At 36.3% G+C, this 21444-nt stretch overlaps 1 protein-coding gene across 1 annotated transcript in view; it reads left to right on the top strand.

Annotated features, from left to right (window-relative positions):
- The first annotated feature begins 1217 nt into the window (after positions 1–1217).
- Positions 1218–21444, top strand: part of stk39 (serine threonine kinase 39) — a 38077-nt gene continuing 17850 nt past the window's right edge. The window contains exons 1-14 of the mRNA XM_033987549.2: positions 1218–1529; positions 3529–3641; positions 5863–5971; positions 6763–6904; positions 7142–7197; positions 7528–7637; positions 7720–7821; positions 8510–8643; positions 8734–8782; positions 10601–10666; positions 15662–15784; positions 16569–16598; positions 16834–16890; positions 18899–18960. Of these exons, the coding sequence (XP_033843440.1) occupies positions 1436–1529; positions 3529–3641; positions 5863–5971; positions 6763–6904; positions 7142–7197; positions 7528–7637; positions 7720–7821; positions 8510–8643; positions 8734–8782; positions 10601–10666; positions 15662–15784; positions 16569–16598; positions 16834–16890; positions 18899–18960 (1247 nt within the window). The 5' untranslated portion in view covers positions 1218–1435. The remainder of the gene's footprint in view (positions 1530–3528; positions 3642–5862; positions 5972–6762; positions 6905–7141; positions 7198–7527; positions 7638–7719; positions 7822–8509; positions 8644–8733; positions 8783–10600; positions 10667–15661; positions 15785–16568; positions 16599–16833; positions 16891–18898; positions 18961–21444) is intronic.

Here is a 21444-nt window from a genome sequence, read left to right as displayed (position 1 = left end):
GTCTGCGCTCCTGATTGGTGCTGGGACATGTCACACAGCGCCACCGGAGCAACCAGGAGAGCCGGCTCGGATCATGGGGTCTGACCGGTCTGCTGCGCGCTGGAGAGGACCTCTTTTCATTTCGTTTCTTATAAATCAAGATAATAATAATAATAATATAATTATAATAATCCTTAAAAGCCAAATGAGACATAGACATAGCCCTCTTAGAGTCTTTGAATAAAAATAGTCCAAACGGTGATTCTCAGACAAAAAAACAACAACAAAAAAACCAAAAACAAAAAACAAACAAACAAACAAACAAACTTTGCCCTGTTTCTAATTCATCACATATTTCCTTCCTGTGATATAGGCCAAGAGCATCAGTAGCTCTGCATGGATCTATTAAAATAAGTCATCAGTGGCGTTGTTTAGTAGGCTTAGACTAACTGAAATTGCATCATCTTATTTTAACACATAACCTTATGTTTGATTATTCAAATTCTGTATAAAACGTATTATTTTATCAGTGTAATTTTCACTTAATTTAAGAACTTGTCGCTGTTCTGTGGCGGTTTGACTGAGGTTATGTATCTGTCATTTTGAAGCAGAATGACTCCACCTACTGGTCAATATTAATAACTGCATGTGCTCACCTTTTTGCTTGGATGATATGAGAAACGTGTACTGCTACATTTGATAAACTGAGTGGAATAATAGGCTACTGTTGGAAAACTATTTAGTCTTTTTTATTTTATGACTCTAGACTTAGGTTAAAAAAATACAATATTTGATTTGCCCTGCTGCTTAAGTAGTTCACAGGAATTGAAGGCATCATAGAAATATTAAATCAAATTAAAACCTTTCAGCTCTTAACTTTGCATTTCGGCTGTTATTTTTGTAGTGTTGGTTTAAACCATAAGATTTGCAACAACATAGGCAACAAACTAGTACTACTGGGCTACAACTAAGGCTACGACTACGCCTGCTGCTACTGAAGGTGAAGGTTAAACTGAAGGTAAAACTTAACAGCGGCTAAAAAGATACCAGTTATTTAATTAAAATCTTTTCAAAAGTAGCCTAGACAAAGGTTTTTTACTTTCGATGCCTCTGTAGACTCCATAACTATATAGCAAACACAGACTAAATAAAAGTATAAAATAACCCACAGTGAAAAAGCCCAGTCAGACTGTGCGTATCATCAGTGAGCCACAGTCACGCTGGTCCTTTAAGCGCACGAGGCTCTGTGCAGAGCGGAGGCGCGTGCGGATGTGCGCGTCTGCGCGAGCTGCGTGTGCACCGTTATTTTCCGGGTTGTTCTCGCAGACAGCGGCAGTGCTGTGCGGCAGCTGACACTTGTGCTCCGGACTCGGGAGGAGGAGAGGTCACATCGGACAGACTCTCCGTGCCTCCGGCCGCCTCACGCTGCTAACACGCTCAGCGGCATCACACCATCATGGCGGATCAAGGCGAATCTCCAGCCGCTGTCCCCCCGCTGACAACCGGCTGGCCAATTACCAGGGAGTCGTACGAGCTGCAGGAAGTCATAGGTTAGTATCCGCGGTGTGTCGGAGCGTGTAGCGGCTGGAGACAGGTTATCAGCTGGCACTGACGACCAGGGCCTACCGGCGTTTTCACCCAGCGGAGCTATGCGGATGTGACAAGCACATATCCAAAGTACCGGAGCTGTAGCAGATGTGGGGAGCGTGGTGACGAAGCAACTCGGGGCTCTAATGTCATCTCTGCCCTGTCTGAGGCGGGGATGGCTGCCTCTGTGAGAGCCCAGCTGAGCCTGGCTCTGCGCCCGCTCAGAGCTCCTGATGGCACACGTGTGGGACCAGGACTGTTAGCCGAGCCTGCACTGACATTTTGGACACGTTGTTACTGTTTCATCACGATGTTACATAGCCTATAGCTATAACGGTCAGGGTTAGTATATGGATTGTTTTGGCAGTGGCCTACTTGAATGTAGTCTAATACAGGCCTACTGCCAGTAAAACCCCTCTTTGGAGAAGCAAGCAACAAATATAGGAACTAAAATATGTAAAACTCATCATGTGGTCAGCCATTTCAGTAGACAAGAGTAGAGAAAGTAGAAAGTGCTTACAAACTAGCTCAACAAAGTAGTGGAGCCTTATTCCTGCCATAACTGTATAATACATCTGACATCACCACACTGAACATTGATAATGGACAGTGTATCTCAGTGGTCTTGAGTACAGTATTTTTGACAGGGGCTTACACAGAGCAGACGACCTGCCCTATCGCTCTGATACAGCTGTTTGCCTCTGGAGGAGATAATCACACATGGCTCAGCTGCTGCATTTGTGTTTTTAGTTTCTCTTATCTGTTTTTGACACTACCTCAGAGGTGCAAACTGGGCTATTCCAATGTGGGTGGTAACACTCTAACCAGTCACTTTGCACAGTCGTGTTTTGACATTTTCATTTCATTCATTTCTTTCTGTTTTTTTTCTTCTTTTTTTTTCTTTGTATGTTGGTTCGTTTAATTGTCAAGTTGCATTCAAAGTTTCACTTTTCTCAGTCAAATGATATGACAGTTGCAGCGTGGTTAGAATGGAAACAGCATGATTACTAAATATGTATCTAGGGTAATGACTTTACTTTATCTCATGTTAATATGATGATTCCTTTTTAGCCTAATCTAGAGTGAACTTTGAACACCAATCACATCTATCAGAAACACTTAACTCATAATGAACAAATAGTTTAGCTTAGTAATTACTTAACCCTAACTCCTAACCCCTTAATTAGATCATTACTAAGCCTGAAATCGTTCTTAATAATCTATTTGTTATTAATTAAGTCTTTGTTCATGCTTTATTAAGGCTAATTAAGATGTAGTTAGTATAAAATGGTAGCAATCTATCCTATTACCATGCTGTTTGTGCCAGTACAATACCTCTTTTTTGGTACTGGTTCTTGAGTGGTACTTTTTGGTCCATTCCTGTATTAATCACCATCTAGAATGACAGAAGTACACTGCTCATAGTTCATATAATGCCAATAATAGTAGTAGGTTTTATGGTGACACTGCCTTATAACTTTTTATAGTACACACCCAGGACCCACTTAATGTCAAATTTTGTTATTAAAAAAGCTCTAGATTTTGATCCTTATTATAGTAATACAAATGTAGCCAGATAAACACACATTCCAGGGCTGCAAGATTAACCGCAACCAAATTGAAAATCACAGCTTGAATGGACGTCATTAGCAAATCGCAAAGGCTACATTTTTTTTGAAGTACCATGATTTTCTCCACAAACAACAAAATATCTTATTCTACATAAAAACTGCTAAACCTGTAGTTTAGACCTGTACTAACATGTTCTGATTATGATAAATAATTATAAATGATTAGTTTGCAATGCTTGTCAGAGCGAATCACAATTAGGTTTTCGAAAAGAAATCATTCAGCCCTAATCTTAACCCTGCACCTCCAGACAGTAAAAGTTGAATTGTGTGTAAAATCTCCTATTGCTTTTGTTTATTATTTCACATTTTGGGTTGTGTTCTTGCCTTGTAGGGAGCGGGGCTACAGCTGTGGTGCAGGCTGCCCTCTGTACACCCAGGCAGGAGAGAGTGGCCATCAAGAGGATCAACCTGGAGAAGTGCCAGACCAGCATGGACGAGCTGCTGGTGAGACAAATAACCAAACTAATAAGGGCTGTGTTTTCAAGTCTCAGTCCTCAGCTGCTACTATAGGGGGTGGTTTGAAGTGTGACCCAAACACATTCACCCAACACCACACTCTCCCATTTACCGTTGCACTCTGCTGAACCTACAGTGCAGTGTGGAGGGTCAATACAGACGAGATATGTCTCTTATTTTTTGTCCTTTTTAGAATACAACCCAGCTTTGCAACCTGTCATGCTTATGTTTTTAAAAAGAGTAAACAAAGATATACCTAATTTTAAAAGTGCACTATGTAACCTTTCGGGTGGAGGGTTCACCGCCTCCTTGTTTCCATAGAGATGTTATTGCTTTGCTTAGAATATTTCACACTATGGAAATAAACTTATCTATCTTGCATTTACTCAATTACAGGTGTTTTATTACTCTAAAATACCTTGAGTGATAGAAATGTTTAATGCAATACTGTGTAATATTCCAAGCAACACGTCACCACAAATAACCAGGTGGTGGACCCTCTACCAAAAAAAGTGGCACTGTGCTCCTTTAAGTTAACAACATTAAGCTCCTGACGACTATTTCACCCGAATCAAAAAACTCGTTACAGGCGTTAAACACATTTTTGTTCACGTCAGATTCATTTGCCTTTAAAGGATGGATTCTTTTCTTTTTATTAGCTCAGTAACACTTTATGATCCATATTTGATCCCTGTAACACCTAAATGTCTTATTTCTGTCATAAAGTCAATGTATTTCATACTCCAGAAATCACCAAAAGTGAAATATCTTTTGCTTCATGCAGATTTTTTGCCAATGCCTCCCCCCAATGCAAAATGCTTTCAACCACTTACCATATAAGGTTAAATTACGTCATCATTCAAAAATTATGCCAAGATACTAATCCAGAAAATATGTAACAATGAGATATTGAATGCTTGAGGGCAGGTTGAAAAATAGTTATTATAATGAAAGTCAATGGGGATTTCCATGCACTGCTGACCATATAAGGTAAAATGATGTCATCATCCAAACAGTATGTCAGAAAACTACTTTGAAGCTGGATGTTTCAGAAAATATATAGAGCTTGGGCATTGCATGCTTTACACTTAGAACAATGGCAGGTTGAAAAATAGTGATTATAATGGAAGTCAGTGGGTCATTTTTGTGCACAAGCTCCCACAAAGGAGAAGTATTTTCACTAATATAAATTAGCATTGGTTAAAATATAAAAACTGTTGTGAAAATGTTATCACTCTGCCAAAAATCTGCCCATTTGCATCAAAAATGAAGAAGTTATGCAAGAAACAAAAGTCAAAGTGTCATAGAGGGTTAAACCTTTTATTTTTCAATTGATAATTGATTGTTAATGATGTGACAAAGGTATAGTCACTTGCTAGCTTCCCTTGACAATAAACAGTATAGTTACCTATAGTTACCTTTACTAAAAAGGACATAGACTGTACAGGGGATAATACCAACTATAATAGTTATAGTCACTGATTATGAAAAAAAACATAACATATCATAAAGCTAGGTATTTCTTTGGTGCTGTTAAATGCAACCCAAATGGGGTTTTTTTTTGTTTTTTTTGCATTGATAAGAATTTTATTATCTCAAAATATACAAAATTACAAATGTACATTTATGATCAGTTATGGCAACAAGATATAATTTTAAATAATCCTTATGTAGTGAAAAACGTACATAACTTCTAACTTTCTATTACCAGTTATAAGCCATGCACTGTGTCTTACCCCATTGTGTTACACTGACAGTAGACAGACAGGAAGTGTAAAAGACAGGAGCAATGATTCAAGTCAGGAATCGAAGTGGTTGGGGCCTCAGACACAGTGTGTATTGACTGATTATAGAGAATGTATGTTTGTATGTCCATTGTATTCCTGCGCAGGATATTACAAATGAGGGTCAAAGAGCAGCGCATTGATTTTAGCTTGAGCAAAATGTATTCAATAAACATCTGTTTTTGCAAATTCTCTAGCAGATATAGGTTTGGTGGTAATTCTCTACAAATATGAGTGCCTACTCCTGGTTTATGTAGTGCTCGTAGATATAAGCAGGTATAATACATGTGGTTGTATTATAAGCGTTACTTAGTTCGGTTAACATGGAGTTTGATTCTTGGTTTAAAATATGTGTCCATGCTGTCAGTATTTTTATAAACAGTTGCTCAAATTGTAAAATGTTTGTTTTTTTTCTTTTTCAACAGAAAGAAATCCAAGCTATGAGCCAATGCAGCCACCCTAATATAGTCACGTATTACACCTCATTTGTCGTGAAGGATGAACTTTGGTTAGTTATGAAACTTCTAAGTGGAGGTGAGTACTAATACAAATATACTGAAGGCAAAACACAGTATAGTGCTCCCCAGTAGTGCATTACAAATGGATACCTTACCTTATATTAGACTGCATATCCTATGGCATCTAATCACATTTTGTTTATCTTTGTTAATGGAGACATGTAAAACAAAATGGACTTTAAAAGGCACTGTACCTGGTGTTTACCATCATAGTAAAGCTAACGACAACTAGCATGCTAACCACACTCCCTGATTATTGGACAATAAATCCCTTTATAATTAAATGCAGGCAGTTCACGGCAGACTTAGGTTGACCTCAAGAGCTGCTTATATAACATAAGAGTACTAGGGCAAAACAGATTTTGCTCAAATAAACAGAACCTTTAAGAGTTCATAAACATGTTGAAAATGTTTCCCTTCAAAATTTGTATTTAGAGCAATTCATGCATGTTTGTTTTTTTCTTTATTCTCCTGTATTGCGGGACAATCACATCTTTCACAGTGGACTTGTTTTGTTTTCGATCAATATTTATTTAAAGTGTCCAAAATATATAACATAATGATTCACGAGTGTCATATATTCTAACTTTATAGCAGACAAAGGTATAATATGTCTTCTTTAATATGTATTGGTCTTCCTGTCCTATGATAGTTTATAAAATGTAACAATCCAGTAAAGCCTGTAAAAAAATGCATCTCTTGTTTTGCAGTCTGTTGCTGTTGTACTGTAATAATTTTACTCATAAATTTATTTTTTACAATGAGTTTGGTAAAGATTTTTGTATGTTTTTTTTGCTTGTCTTCCAGGATCCATGTTGGACATAATCAAGCACATTAACAAAAACGAAGAAGGCTCGAACCGATCTTTAGACGAGCCCATTATTGCCGCAATATTAAAAGAAGTTCTGGAAGCTCTGGATTACTTGCACAGAAACGGACAGATCCACAGGTAAACTCCTCTAAAAAAATATTATTCAACACATTTTTTCATTGCTTTTTCAACCGTTGGCAACAAGTCTGTATTGGCGATTGGAGTTATTGATGTGTAGTGCCTGTATGAAGGTCAGTGAGCCGGGCCAAAGTGGGACGAACCCCCGTGGGCACAGCTCCAGCTTGTAGTGGGCGGAAGAATCAATGCGCTCCACATGTTATCTGACTGTGTGTGCTTTATGTCTTTATTTCACAGAGATGTCAAAGCTGGAAACATCCTACTAGGAGAGGACGGCTCTGTTCAAATAGCAGGTGTGGAGAATTATGACGCTTTACTAAATTGTTTTCAAGTCTACTCTCACACAGTTACAAGAAGTGTATTATCCAACACTGCTGCACCTAATTTTAAATGTCCAAATATACACAGGTTGTAAAATGTGTTAATGTTAATAATAAAATATAATAAATTATATAAATAATAAAAACAATTAATCAACTGCTCTTGACATTTATGAGGTAATGGTAATAAAATGTTAACAATCTAAAATAAAAAAAAATGAAATGAAAAACAGACATTGCAATCTAAAAAAACTTGCAAATGATTATTGATTTTTAAAAAAGCATTATAATGTTCTTGTTTAGATTTTGGTGTCAGTGCGTTCCTAGCTGCAGGGGGAGATATGACAAGGCATAAAGTAAGAAAAACATTTGTGGGCACGCCGTGTTGGATGGCACCAGAGGTCATGGAGCAGGTATGTAAAGTTGTGTTTTTTATATTCAAGAGAGTTGAACGACTTCATAAACAATGTCTTCTGTGTGCTTTTGTATGTGTAGGTACGAGGCTATGATTTTAAAGCTGATATTTGGAGTTTTGGAATCACAGCCATAGAGTTAGCAACAGGTTCTGCACCTTATCATCGCTACCCTCCCATGAAGGTAAGTCTACTGAATATATTTTGCGTTGGCCTAAACTGGGTCACGCCAGAATGATATATGTAGCACTCTGAAGTGACTAGATTTATCAATCTGGGATGGCTCTTGCTGAAAGTGAACAGGAAAAGGAGGAACGTCATGGTAAATATTTGAATCTGATTAGTCAAAAGGTCACTGCAGCAGAACAGGCCGACAAATGAGTCATTTGTTAAGTGCAATTGAGAGAAAAGCCTCTTTCCCAAATGCTCACAGTGCTTACATTTTTTAGATTTTTAAAACACAAAATAGTTTGTATATCTGCAAAAATAGTCTTAAGTATGTCCATTTGCATCTCCATGTTTGTTTTGGTTGTTTGGGCGTTTCTTCTTTGACTTCTGCCCAAACTACAATGCTGTCCTGTGATTGGTCTGAACCACTGGTGGCCCAAGTCTGAAGCCTGATTGCAACAATGGGAGCCAGGGCCAGATGGATTTTTTAAGAGTTTGAACAAATATCATGAGAATTCATCTTGCTGGCCAGGTTAGCTCTAGCTAGAATGAATGAATACTAAAAACATCATAAAACAACTAATGACTTTTGTATTTTGTAATAAAATTATAATTATAGATTGTTTTTACCAACCAAAAGGATTTTTTTTTTCATATTGTTTAACCCTATTTTTTATTTTAATTTTAATCAAATTGTATTCCAGGTTCTAATGCTGACACTGCAGAACGACCCTCCTACTCTAGAGACTGGTGTGGAGGACAAAGAATTGGTGAAGAAGTACGGCAAATCCTTTAGGAAACTTATCTCCATGTGCCTTCAGAAAGATCCTGCCAAAAGGTGAGAGATCATGTGACATTGTGGCACTGTTCAGATCAATACAAAGGTTTCACTTAATATTCACCATGCTCCGTCTGCCTCTGTGCACAGGCCGACATCTGCAGAGCTACTCAAGTGCAAATTCTTCCAAAAGGCCAAGGTATTCCTCTTATCTCACTCACACTGCATTTCAAAGTGTTTTAGGGCTGTGTTAGGGCAGATTGTGTGATTGACTGTGATTATTAGACCCAACGATTACAAAAATGACGTAATCTAAACTGTGTTCCAGGCTTACGTCAGTGAGTTAATCCATGGTTTGAGCTATCTAAAATGTGTTCATAATCCCCTTTTTGTGCTAGATGTGTCTTCTACTTTCATTTAAGACTTTCTTCTTTTGTTTTTTTCATTTAATCATGCTGTGCAACTTGCAAAAATTGGGGTTTTCAATTATGATTAAAACAATTATTATAATATTTTTCCATAATTGAGTAGCACTGTAATTAAGCTGTTATATAAAAAAGTTAGTTGCTAAAATACTGTGGTACTTTATGTGTTGCCTTAAGGAAAACAAAAAAAAGTTTTCCATCTTGGTTAAGTTAATTTAATGTTAACATCATATAATCAGTGGTGGATGAAGTACTCAGTTTTGTTACTTAAGTAAAAGCACAGATACCGAGGTAAAAAGTTACTCAAATAAAAGTATCACATGAAAAAATATACTTAAGTATTAACGTACCTATTTAAAAACTTACTTTAAGAGTAAAAAGTGAAAGTATTTCACACAGATTTTATACAGATTTTGGTCAACAGTAGTAATACGAATCAATTTCTTAATTTTTCTTATAAATATTGTGTATTTATTGTTGTTTGCTTTGTTGTTGTTGTTTGAACTCAAAACAGACATGGTTTAAAATAACCTCACAAATCATATGAAAAGTACTTTTTATTTTTCAGTTCTGTTAAAAAAAATGTAGTGGAATAGAAAGTACAGATACTGCTCTCAAATGTAGTGAAGTAAAAGTAAGTAAAAAATATCCACTGTAAAATGTACTTAAGTATAGATACATAAACATTCTACTTAAGTACAGTACAGTACACCTTGTTACCTTCCACCACTGCATATAATACAATATTTATTACACACAACAAATATCAAAGGCGTTCTTGTTGACTTGCCTGCATATAGCTACCTGGGCCTTAGCTTGAACATGACGTATAATGGGAAATGAAAACAGTCCCCAGACAGTTAATGGTGGTTTAATTAATTTTGAGAACATCACACACAATCCACAAAGGACAACAAGCCACAAAATATATAGATACTTTCTTTCTTTTGTTTATCTCTATTTATACAGGGGAAAGCCCAATGAGAGCACTTGGACTCTCTTTTTCATGGGCGCCCTGTTTAAAATACAATACAAGCAAAAAAACAAACAAAACAAGTATACAAATCCACATAAAAAAATCAAAACAGGTGTGTGTATAAGTTTTTTTTTTCCAGATTATTAAATTGCAGTTGTATCACTAAAATATCCAGTTTTGCTTTTCCTTGGAATCCATGTTTTACTAATATTTACTGGCCACTTTATAAGTTTTTCATTTTCAAAGAATCTGCCATTTTTTTATTTTTGAATTTTTCCCTTTTTAGCTATTCGATCTTGAATTTTTTTAGTAATTTATTTTCTTGGTCTCAGTTACTCTGATCGGACAATTATCTCAGTCCACAAATATGCCTTATACACATTCTGAAGTCACATGCAGTTGGTACTGTATTTAGTCAACCAAGAAATCATCGTTTCAAACCTAGCTACTATTAAGGAGCAGAATGAAGCCGCGCTGAAATCTTAGTGTCAACAGTACCATAATAAGTCATTCATTTCAGGCCTGCTTCACGTAATACGATTTGCCTCTTCCTCTAACCTTGATTCAATATTCCATTGTTTAACCACCCTCTGACTTGCATTTTCGTCTGCTGCAGAACAAAGAATATCTGGTGGAAAAGCTTTTGAGTCGAGCACCAAAGATATCCCAGAGGTCTAAGAAGGTACGTATATGTGTCCTCAGTCGTAAAAAAACATGCTCCTATTGACTAAACATGACCAGAATGTTGCATTTACTGTCAACACGGACATTCCACTTTCACCACCTCAAACACACTGTGGTGGAGACATAGGGGCCACATTAACCACTGTCATAGTAATGTTAACTATTCCACTTGTTCAGAGAAGGATGTGCATTTTCTGCTTATATTTTGGTCGTATTTAAAGGTGCACTATGTCACTTTTTTTGGCAGATGGCCTACCACCCACTTGTTGTCACATGGTGATGTTGTTGCTTTTATATTTTATATTTTTACCTTAAACCTGATTTATTCCCATAAATGTGAGCAATTGTCTTGTCTCAGATATATTGTATCTGCTCTTGAGGTCAAAATATGTTGATAGTCTGCTGTCTGCATCTAATTATAAATGATTTATCGTCCCATAATCAGGAAGTGCACATTAGCATCTTAGTTAGCTTTATATTATTTACAAAATTCCAAATTTGTATCACTGCACAACATTTAAACTAGTTTTTTCCCCCACATTTTTAAGACAATAAACACCAGGTACTGTACAGCGCCTTGCATTTATTCATCTACAGATTTTAAGGGTCAAAAATAACAAACCAGTTACCAGTTACTTGGCCTGGTGACGTCTCCATGGAGATAGAAAAATATAACAACTCACCACAGAGACAAGCAGATTACAGACCTTAAAGTTACATAGTACATCATTAACTGAATACTAGTTGTTGCAGTTGTAGTAGTTGTAGTAGTTGTAGTAGTTGTTGCAGTTGTAGTAGTTGTAGTAGTTGTTGCAGTTGTAGTAGTTGTAGTAGTTGTTGCAGTTGTAGTAGTTGTAGTAGTTGTAGTAGTTGTTGTATACTGTGAAACAAGGACTAGAGGTGGAAATTTCCTGAAATTGTCCTGATACTTAGAAGCACATGGAGGGCATAGTGGAGGACAGCATGGTGGGTGTCGTGTGTGACGTTAACATTACGCACAAACAGCAGTATGTCAATAGAGAGAGATGTAACAGGAGAAGCAATTGATTTGTTGGTAGATCTTGTTATTTATGCACGTTAAGGTATGTGGATGGAGGTAGATGTCTGTATTGCTACATGTCACTATGTTCAATGTTAACAGACTAGACAAGGCAGAAATTATTTAGGCAGCCATACTGATAAAAATATGTTGGTTTAAATTGACTATTATAAAATATAAAGCATGTTGTAGCTACTACTCAACTTTCATTTTAAACGTGAGATTAGGCATGCAAAATGCTAACAAATTTTGAAGGGCGATATAGATGATAAACGATAATATTGAAACCAAACCATAAAGTAGAATTATTCACAAAAAAGTATTGTAAATGTACAATATTCTTAACTATTGTTGAGCTGTATAAATGGATAACAGAATGCAGCACTTAAGTAATTAGTTTGTCAAATTTTAGTTCATAATTCAACCTTGTACAATTCAAATCTTATCATACAGAAAAAAAAAAAAAAAAAAAATTCTCACTACTACGAAGAAAAAGTACCTACGATAAATATTGATCCCCCAAAATGATTGTTCCATTTATAATATATTGAATGATAAGTCCATATAGTAAATATTGTGACAGGCGTACAAATCTATTTACTTAAAATGTAGTTTGTTATTTGCTATTTTTATTAGATTTAAAATGTACAAAAACTCTGAATCTTTCTTCCTTTCTTTTGCTATGTTAAACAGTAATAGCAGCATTGAATTATTGCACATAAAAAATCCTTCATTTTTTTATTTTTTTACTGTCACCATATATCCATTGTCCATTAATATTGTATGTTTTTACATTTATTTTGTTACATTCTTAGTGCTACATGTAATTGAGATACCAATAACAACCACATAACCAAAGCATGTTGAAACTTGAAACACAATTTTAGAACAAATGAAAACAGAAGTTCAATCATATTATAATATAGTCTTATACTAGTTCTGATATAAAACTATTCAGGAAACTATTCAGGAAACACACACACACATTTAGTACTGCATCCAGCTAGGTAAAGCTTTCTTCAATCCTGTCTTTCCTTACTGTAACCAGAGCCAGTGTCCTTGTCATTTTGTGCTGATTCTCCCTACGGCACTGTCTGCATTCTGCGCTCAGCAAATACACCGCAGAGGGCCTTAGCTGGACAGTGGTAGCATTTCATCTCCGCAGGCTCTGACCTTTTGGATGTGAGGGAGGGGGCGGTGGGGGCTCACTTTGAGAATATATGGGCCACTCCTGCTCACCTCTTTGTACTGTGCCCTCTGTGACCTCTTCTCCGCTCTCATCCTCTCCTGTGGGTGAGTTTTAGCTGCGAGACACTTATGTAAGCCAGAAAAGCCATTCCTGCTGCAGGGGAGAGGAGTTGTACAGGTTCAGTCATGATTTTAAAATATATTTGTAACCTCGGAAGTGAGTTGACAGAATTGAAAACATGTGATGCGTTTGATTAGTGTGTTAAGTAAAAACAACAGCGTTAATATACTTTCTGACGCAGTAAATTAAATTGTCTGGTGGAGAGTACTCCATCTGCTTGTCTCTATGGAGAGCTCATTTTTTTGCCTGGAATAGTCCACAGTATGGCACTAAACTGAGCTATCTTGCTTTGTCAGTTTCATTTTCAGTTACAGGTGTTTTTATGGCTAAAGACATACATTTAAAACATTCATTCTTACTGTGAGTGGGGCATTTTTACACATATTTAAATTTGTCCTTTTGATACCACCTGGAGATAAATATGTTTAATTCGAGTACATGCATAGTGCACCTTTATATTTAAACACAATATAAATGCATTTTGTCAGTTGCGTATTAGATTAAATAGAGTAAACCAGGACCAAAAAGATAAAATCAGCACTAAATAAAAACTTGTATGAAAAATCTTGCTTTTTAATTTCAAGTCCCAACAAAAAGCCCGTATGACCTGTATAAGTCTGTATAAAACTGTTCTGCTTCAGGTGATAATGAACTGTTTCACAAAGGAATTTGAACAAATCCAATCCTCTTTATTTACACTGCACATTTATAAACATACAGCAGTTTCCAAAGTGCTGCACAGTGGTTGCTATGACGAGAAATAATTAACTTTTTGTATCCTCTAAAATGTCCAGCAGAGGGCACTGTAACACACTACAACTCAAAAGCAAACCTCTGTAACGTCAATAGGTGCTGAGGGATCCATTGGAGGACATGAACTGTGCTTATTGAACTATTACATCATAAGAGAGGGAGAAAGAACAAGAGTCAAAAAAAAAATTGAGTAGAGCTCTGGACCGGATCCCACAGTTGGTCTGAAAAAATGCATTGTAATCACAACAAATCAATCGTGTCGTTGGCAGTGATGAATTGATGTTCCTTCAAAGATAATTACAGACGTCACAGCAGTAATAAAGGATTGCATTAGGTAACTTTTCTACTGGTGGGTCTGCCAAATGTTTGTTTTCATAGAGATGTTTTTGTTTTGCCTGAAATGTATGGCATTGTACTATGTCCCACAAGACAGATCAATACAATCCTGTTAAATGTCAGATCTGTGGAGAGGCAACTCTGTTCACCGTAAGAATCCATGTTTTTGTAGGTAATTTTTAGTATTGCAAACATTTGTAAGTAAAAAAAATGCCAAGTACACAAGTTTAATGCCATACTGTGAAGCATTCCTGGCAAAGCAATAATATCTCCATGGAGACAAGCAGGTTTCCATGGAGATATCATTATATACCCTCCACCAGAAAAGTTACATAGTGCACCTTTAAAGTTTTATGTATTGCCTTTAATAATTTATTGGTGTTTTGTGTATTATTCTGCTAAACAGGCAAATCTCTGTGGAAGTATTTATTGAAATCTATAATTTTAAGAACATAGTAAAATCCTATAGGCTAATACAGGCTGTCATTGGTCAAACAGCTCTTGATAATTTGGTTTGTACAGTAATTACATTTAAGCCAAGTATAAAAAGCCTAATTGTGCGATATGAGTGAGTGTTCCTGTGTGTTTTGCTTAAGGAGCAGAGCCACGGTTCTGGTCCTGGTTTGGGCACTAATCCTCACCACACTGGAAGGGTAGAGTTGTGTTCTGAGTATACAGCTGTAGTAATATTGTAGTAACATTGTAGTAACATCGTAGTAACATTGTAGTAATGCGTGCTTTGTGTGTGTGCTCACTGTGCTGTTGTCATTACACTCAAATAATGGCTTAAATAGTTCTATAACTATTTTGCCATAAAGCTTTAGCATTAGCATAAGCGCTTAACATTGACATACTAAAGCTGATATGCTAATTAGCCTATCAGTGGCTTTCACTAGTGTGTTTAACTGTGTGGATGTGAGGTTCAGAAGATTTTATTATTTTTATTTATTTTTTTTATTTTTTATTTTTTTTGCATTGTGCTGAAACTAGGTATTTTAGACCTATTTAGTTATATTGTTTAATCTAATAACATTCTAATAAAGTTATATTATTTAATCTGATATATTTAGTCGCTAATAGCCTAGTATTTAAGTGTATAATTTTATTGGCAATTTCATAGTTTCTTTTTAAAATGTTTTCTGTAAGTAATACATTTGTCAAGCAATAGAACATTTTTCCTACAAGAGATTTCTGCAGCATAAAATGAAGTGTATATGTTTAATAGCATGTAGAAAATAATAAAATGCATTTAATAAAGGTAAATAAACACAAAATATACTATATAGGCAGCCAAATTAGCACTTAGCTTAACAGTATTTAGCATATAATAGCATCAAATAAACTAGTATACCATTTAGAATAGCCCAGCATGGTATGACAAAACAAAGAGTACATTTAAACGAAATAGGCTACTAGTAACACTAACCTAACCTGTTATTATGCTATTGCTAAACTAGCTAACATACAAAGTGAAATTGCTTCTGTTAGTTAAATAAAGCACAATGAATGACACTGACATGTCTCAGTTTAGTGTTGTAATATTGTTTTGTTTTCAGGTGAGGAGGGTCCCTGGCTCCAGTGGACACCTACACAAGACTGAGGACGGGGACTGGGAGTGGAGCGATGACGAGTTAGACGAACGCAGCGAGGAGGGGAAGGCTGCTGTCAACCAGGGAAGAGTGAGTAGAACGAAGCCAAACCAAAGTTATTTGTAGGTCTACCCTCCTCCTCTGCCCCTGTCAGTCCATCCCTGTGTTTGGACAAAGATGGAAGAAGACAATTATCACTTTGGATCTATGATATAAAGAAAGATGTAGCAGGGGTGTTCACCAGTGACCTTACACTGAGTTTACAATGAGCTTCAGTCAACCATGTAATATACTTAACAAGTGCCACGTCAAAACACTACAGAAAAGTACAAGGAATCACAGAGTAACCCACAGTTCAATATGTCATAAATGGCTCACAATAATAATAATAATACTAATAATATCACAGTTTGGACGATACTGTGATAATTTATATATCACTATTTTGTAATCATACATTTTTGATTGCATTTAGAAACTGTTTTTCAAATCAACTTTTTAACAAATTCACTTTTTAACAAATATTTTTCTGATTTAAATGTCACTGTGATCATTACAACGTGGCCTATTCAAGTAATCATAGGATCTTGTTTAGCTGTGTTTTTTTTTTAACTGGCATGCTTTTATTAGTATTATTTTGTAATAAGCTGAACCTGATCTTTTTTGGGGATATTTTTAGAATTTTTTGCATAATTATTTCTCTGTGGATAACAAAAAGAAAAGTCTTAAGAGATTTTTCACTCTGATTAAATATACACACCTATACTTAACAGATAAAGACACAAAGACATTTATTTTCTCCAAATTATTTTTAGGCAAATGTTGCATATACCCTGTTAACACTAAAGGTACTTGTGTTGTGATTTCTCTCTAGTCACGAAGGGTCAGAGAGGAAGCCAAAGACGTAAGTTAGCTATATCGCTCGTGTACCAATCAATCCTCAATTTCACTTTCATTTCATTCTTATTTTTCCATATCTTTTTTTCGACACAATCAGTTCATCGTTCCCCCATATTTTCTTCTGGGTATTTTTTTCCACTCCACTTCTTTTTCTTATCCATTCATTTGTGATCACTGACGATATCTGTCCTGGACGTAATCGCATTTGCACAATTACGCCTGTCATTTTGTTCTACCAGAGTGAGGAGAACGCAAACAATGTCCCCATCGAAGGCTTGTCTCTGCAGCATCCCCAGGTGAGGGACCCATTTGGGGGATAACTGTGGACTCTGATGGCGCACTAATTATCTTGTTCCTGTGTTATCGAGCGTCTAGTCCCGCTCACTCATTTGTGTGTATGGGGCTGCTATGCTTGGCTGTCTGTCTCCTCAGTAGTAATAACTCAAAGCAAATAACGATCAGTGTTAGTTCAGTTGTTAGCTTGCTCTATCCATTTTACTAGCTTATTGCAGTCTCAAATGGAAGCCAATGTTAAAGAACCTGTACCCAATTTTTTTCCACATGTATTTGGGCAAAACTCATCTCTCCCCAGTACAGATATATTGTATAAACAACTCTTGAAGCCAAAATATGTCTGCTGTGTTTGCTGTCTGTGTCAAATTATACACGTTTTATTGTCAGATAATGGGACTTGGATAATAAGAAATGCACGTTAGGTTATTTACAGTGACAGAATTTCACTCTGGTCTCTGAAAGTTGTGAAAAGTGCTTATAAACTCATCATTGTAAGTAATAAGGATGTTCAGAATGCATAAGGTAAGTGAGGATTAACTTTGGACCACTGTAAACTGTTTAAAATGAACTAGTTCTGTTTTTCAACGCGGTAAAAATCTGGTACAGCCTCTTTAATTTGGCAAGTCTTATAGTTCCTGTCAAAAAATTAAATATGGTAGACAATAAAGGTTATTTGTAAGCTCTAATAGTTGCTATTCAAAAAGTAAATTTGTTTTAGTCTACTAATTAAAGTGTTCTCCTCTTCGCCCTGTTCATTCCCACCATCATTTTCCTTGTTTTGACATTTAAAGCCGCATTGGCCAAAACCTTCCTGGAACCAGTTCAGCTCTGCAAAATGTCATTATAGGCTAAATGACAGTAAATGACAGAATAGAAGTAAATATGGACAAGGCGAGAATTAAACCAGGGCAGAAGTGGATCAAACCAGGACCAACCCAAGACATGTGAACGCAGCAATAGTGCATCAAGTTAATGTTAAAGTAAATTTAACATCAACTTCCAGCATCGAGTTTAGCTTTAGACCATTCAAACTCTGCAATTATATCTCACTGAACATTGCAAGTTAATTTCTAAAATAGTTTTTGTTTTTCACACATTTTTTTTCTGTCCAGCTGGATCAGATATTGAGAATTTTGGCACTGTTTTTTGATTGTTTACAAGCCAAAAAGACCAATGGAAATTCCTGTGAGGCAAAACACAAAGATATTGTCTACGGCCAAAGCTTGAAGAAATATTAATGGCAACACTAAAACTAACAGTGTATGCAATATGGGTTAGTAATTCAACTTCGATTAAGAGCTTAAATGGATGAGAATATAGACTGGATAACAAAAGAATTGGCCAATCACAGACAAGAATTAACAACTATATTTACGTTGGCTTATTTAAATGCACATATAGCATAAAAAGAGAATATTTCAGTTAATGCAATACCATATATATAAAGCCACACTGTAACTTTTCTGGTGGAAGGTACACCATGTTGTATGCATGGATTGGATTGCCTGAAATGTTCCACAGCATGGCATTAAAGTTATGTTTCTCCATGAAGACCAGCAGGTAGTATAGCTTTAAAAGTGAAACATTAAGATTAACTACACATCTTGAGTCGGACTTAATAACTATTTAATTAACGTTAGGAATTAGGGTTAGAGTATTAATTAAGTAATTACTAAAGCTTAATACAAGTTCATTTCAGTCCTCATGGTTATGATGGCTAATTAAGGTATTATAAAGTGTTGTCAAATAAATATCTAAAACAACTCTGAGAACACTGTGTAATAGTTATAGCATCAAGTATGTTTCAGTCTACTTTTGTGGGGGTGTAAACACAAAAAGAGCTGTTTTTCTGAATAGTCAGAGGTCACCGGGTGCACAAAACTTTGGCCAGTGCAGCTTTACCATCATCATTACTGCTTATCTGCACACTGGCAAGGCAAACTGCAGAGCCTATACAAACCAAGGTCACTAACGTTTTCTCTCCTCTCCTACATCCCGTATCTCTCACAGGTAGAACCATACAACCACGCATCCAACAACCAAGGAGCGCTCAACATGGTCCTCCGGCTAAGGTAAAATGCCAGCACATTCCTCTTCTACTTAATCTGCCCATTCACAGCACGTTGTAAGCTCAAATATTGATTGATAGCTCCCTCTACTGCCAATTGTCCTTAACTAGAATAAAACGGCATCGCTTTGACACATAGAAAGAAGATAGAGCAGGTATCGATACTAAAAAAGTCACATTCACAGGACAGAATAGCTTTAGAGTGATCTTAAGCTGTATCAGGACAAGCATAACGCCACATAGTCTAGTATACGCCCATGTACCACTATAGAACCTACCTGGAGGACTGAGGGATTACACAGATATAAGACCACATGGTGATATAAAAGAAAGTAAGTGCTATTGCCTAAAGAAAGAGTATTTTATGTATATTTGTCATTGTGGTATCTGCATCAGTATTGACTAGAATCAAGTCTATTCCTTAATATTGAAATTTCTGCACTGTGACACTAGTATTTGTCCTAAAAGTATGATTTTATGTGAGATGCCTTGGGAGATATTTGGCATCACAGTGCGTTCCCTCGCTCTGTGTCTTTTAGCTGGGATCCACAAGGAGGATGTTACGCTGCATTAGCTTTTTGGCTGCAGGCCGTATATACTGGTCATAACAGTTTATTCTGCTCTGGACATCATAGGATTAATATAGTGGTGTTGTGAAGATACTACTAGGGCTAGAAAAATGTGGGAAAAAATAGTTACTTAAAAAATACTGTGATTTTTCTGGCAAGCATTGCGGTTAGATTTGTGATTTATGTTTTAATTATAGGATTCTGTTCAACGTTCACATTTTAAACACGTCCAGAAGAATTGACAAACAAACACAAGAATCACATTTCAGAACATGTTTTTACAGATCAAAACTACAGGGTTTAGCAGTTTTTATGCAGAATGACACAGGATGTTTCGTCGGTTTGTGTGGAGGAAGTGAAAGGTACTTGAAAAATTGCAGCCTTTGTTATTCACTAATTGCGTCTATTCAGATTGTGATTCTGATTTGTTTGCAGCCCTTGGAGATACTATAATTTCCTATATATATTCCTATAACTCAACTTATACTGATCAGGCAAAATTTTCTATAATTGTTTTGTTTGTTTTATTACTTATAAACATTTCTTACATTTTTATTTACCGTTACAAGTGTTATATCTTCAATTATAAGATATTTATTAGTTGATACCATATATAGATCTAAAAAACTACTACAGCTTCAATTGATACTACTACTCCTCCTCCTCCTACTACTACTACTACTACTACTACTACTACTACTACTACTGCTACAACTACTTCCATTTCACCATATTCAATAGCTGTTAGGTCTTAAAGGTGGTTTTGTTTCACCACTTTAAGGTCTCAAGGTCCTCGCTAACCCTTTCATTAGTCAGGAGGGATTACCGTGACCTTCTCTTATCTCATCAGCTTTTTTCTACACGCTAACTTTGTTCTTGTCTGGAGCTCTTAATACCCGTAGGGCTTTGTAAATGTGATCTATACTCTATGGTTACACGGTCTCATAGATGGGCCATAGCTGTATAATAACACATAATTGGAGCTGGCTTTTAAAAAACTATCAAAATACACCAAGGTTAGCATTATTTCTTGTTTACCTAATTCATCCAAAAAAGTCGGTGGTGGAGGGTGCAGTACTTTCTTGTTGCCGTGGAGATGTTATTGCTTTACTTGGAATATTCTGCAGTATAACATTAAACTGATATATCTCACATTTATTCAACTATGGGTGTTTTTATTGCAGAAAAACTTGAAAAATACCGTAAATTTCGGATTATAAGCCGCTACTTTTTTTCCACGCTTTGAACCCTGCGGCTTTTACAGCAGTGCGGCTTATATATGGAATTTTACTGGATAACGACCCCTGGGGGGCGCTCTCTAGCTGTAAACGTAAAAGTGAGACAGACGTGGGGAAAGATTCTGCTCTGAAGAATTCACTAGTTTTGATTTTGAACGATCATTTTGCGCATCATGAAATGGATATGATGCAGTTTTTAAGATAAAGAAACAGAAAGGAAACAGAGCAGGGGTCGGCCTTTTACACGCAAAGAGCCATTTGGACCCACTTTCCACATAAAATAAAACACTGGGAGCCGCAAATACTTTTTGACATCTAAAATGAAGATAACACTGTATAATAACAATAATGTAACGGAATAATGTAGGTTTTACTTTCACGGACAAGCCTTCTACACGTGGCAGATAAATATGGCAAAAACAACTTAAGTGCATTAAAAAAATACAACTCACCAAACCGCTGCATCATGCATCGCGCTGATTATGTGATTATGTCTACTCTACTCCGCAGTTTCTTTAAAAAAACAACAACAAAAAAACTCGTAGCGTATCGTTTAATCCCAGGTGCTTATTCTCCATGTGCCAAAGCAGTTTTGAAGGTTTCATTGCCTTATTTGCTTTTCCCGTATGTTACGCAGAGCGGACTCTGTGCGCGTGAGTCACCTGCAGCGACAAACCCAGA

This window comes from Periophthalmus magnuspinnatus, chromosome 21 (assembly GCF_009829125.3).
Source record: "Periophthalmus magnuspinnatus isolate fPerMag1 chromosome 21, fPerMag1.2.pri, whole genome shotgun sequence".
Lineage (NCBI taxonomy): Eukaryota > Metazoa > Chordata > Actinopteri > Gobiiformes > Gobiidae > Periophthalmus > Periophthalmus magnuspinnatus.
The sequence above is the reverse complement of the archived record's forward strand: the minus strand, read 5'-3'. Positions and strand labels throughout refer to the sequence as shown.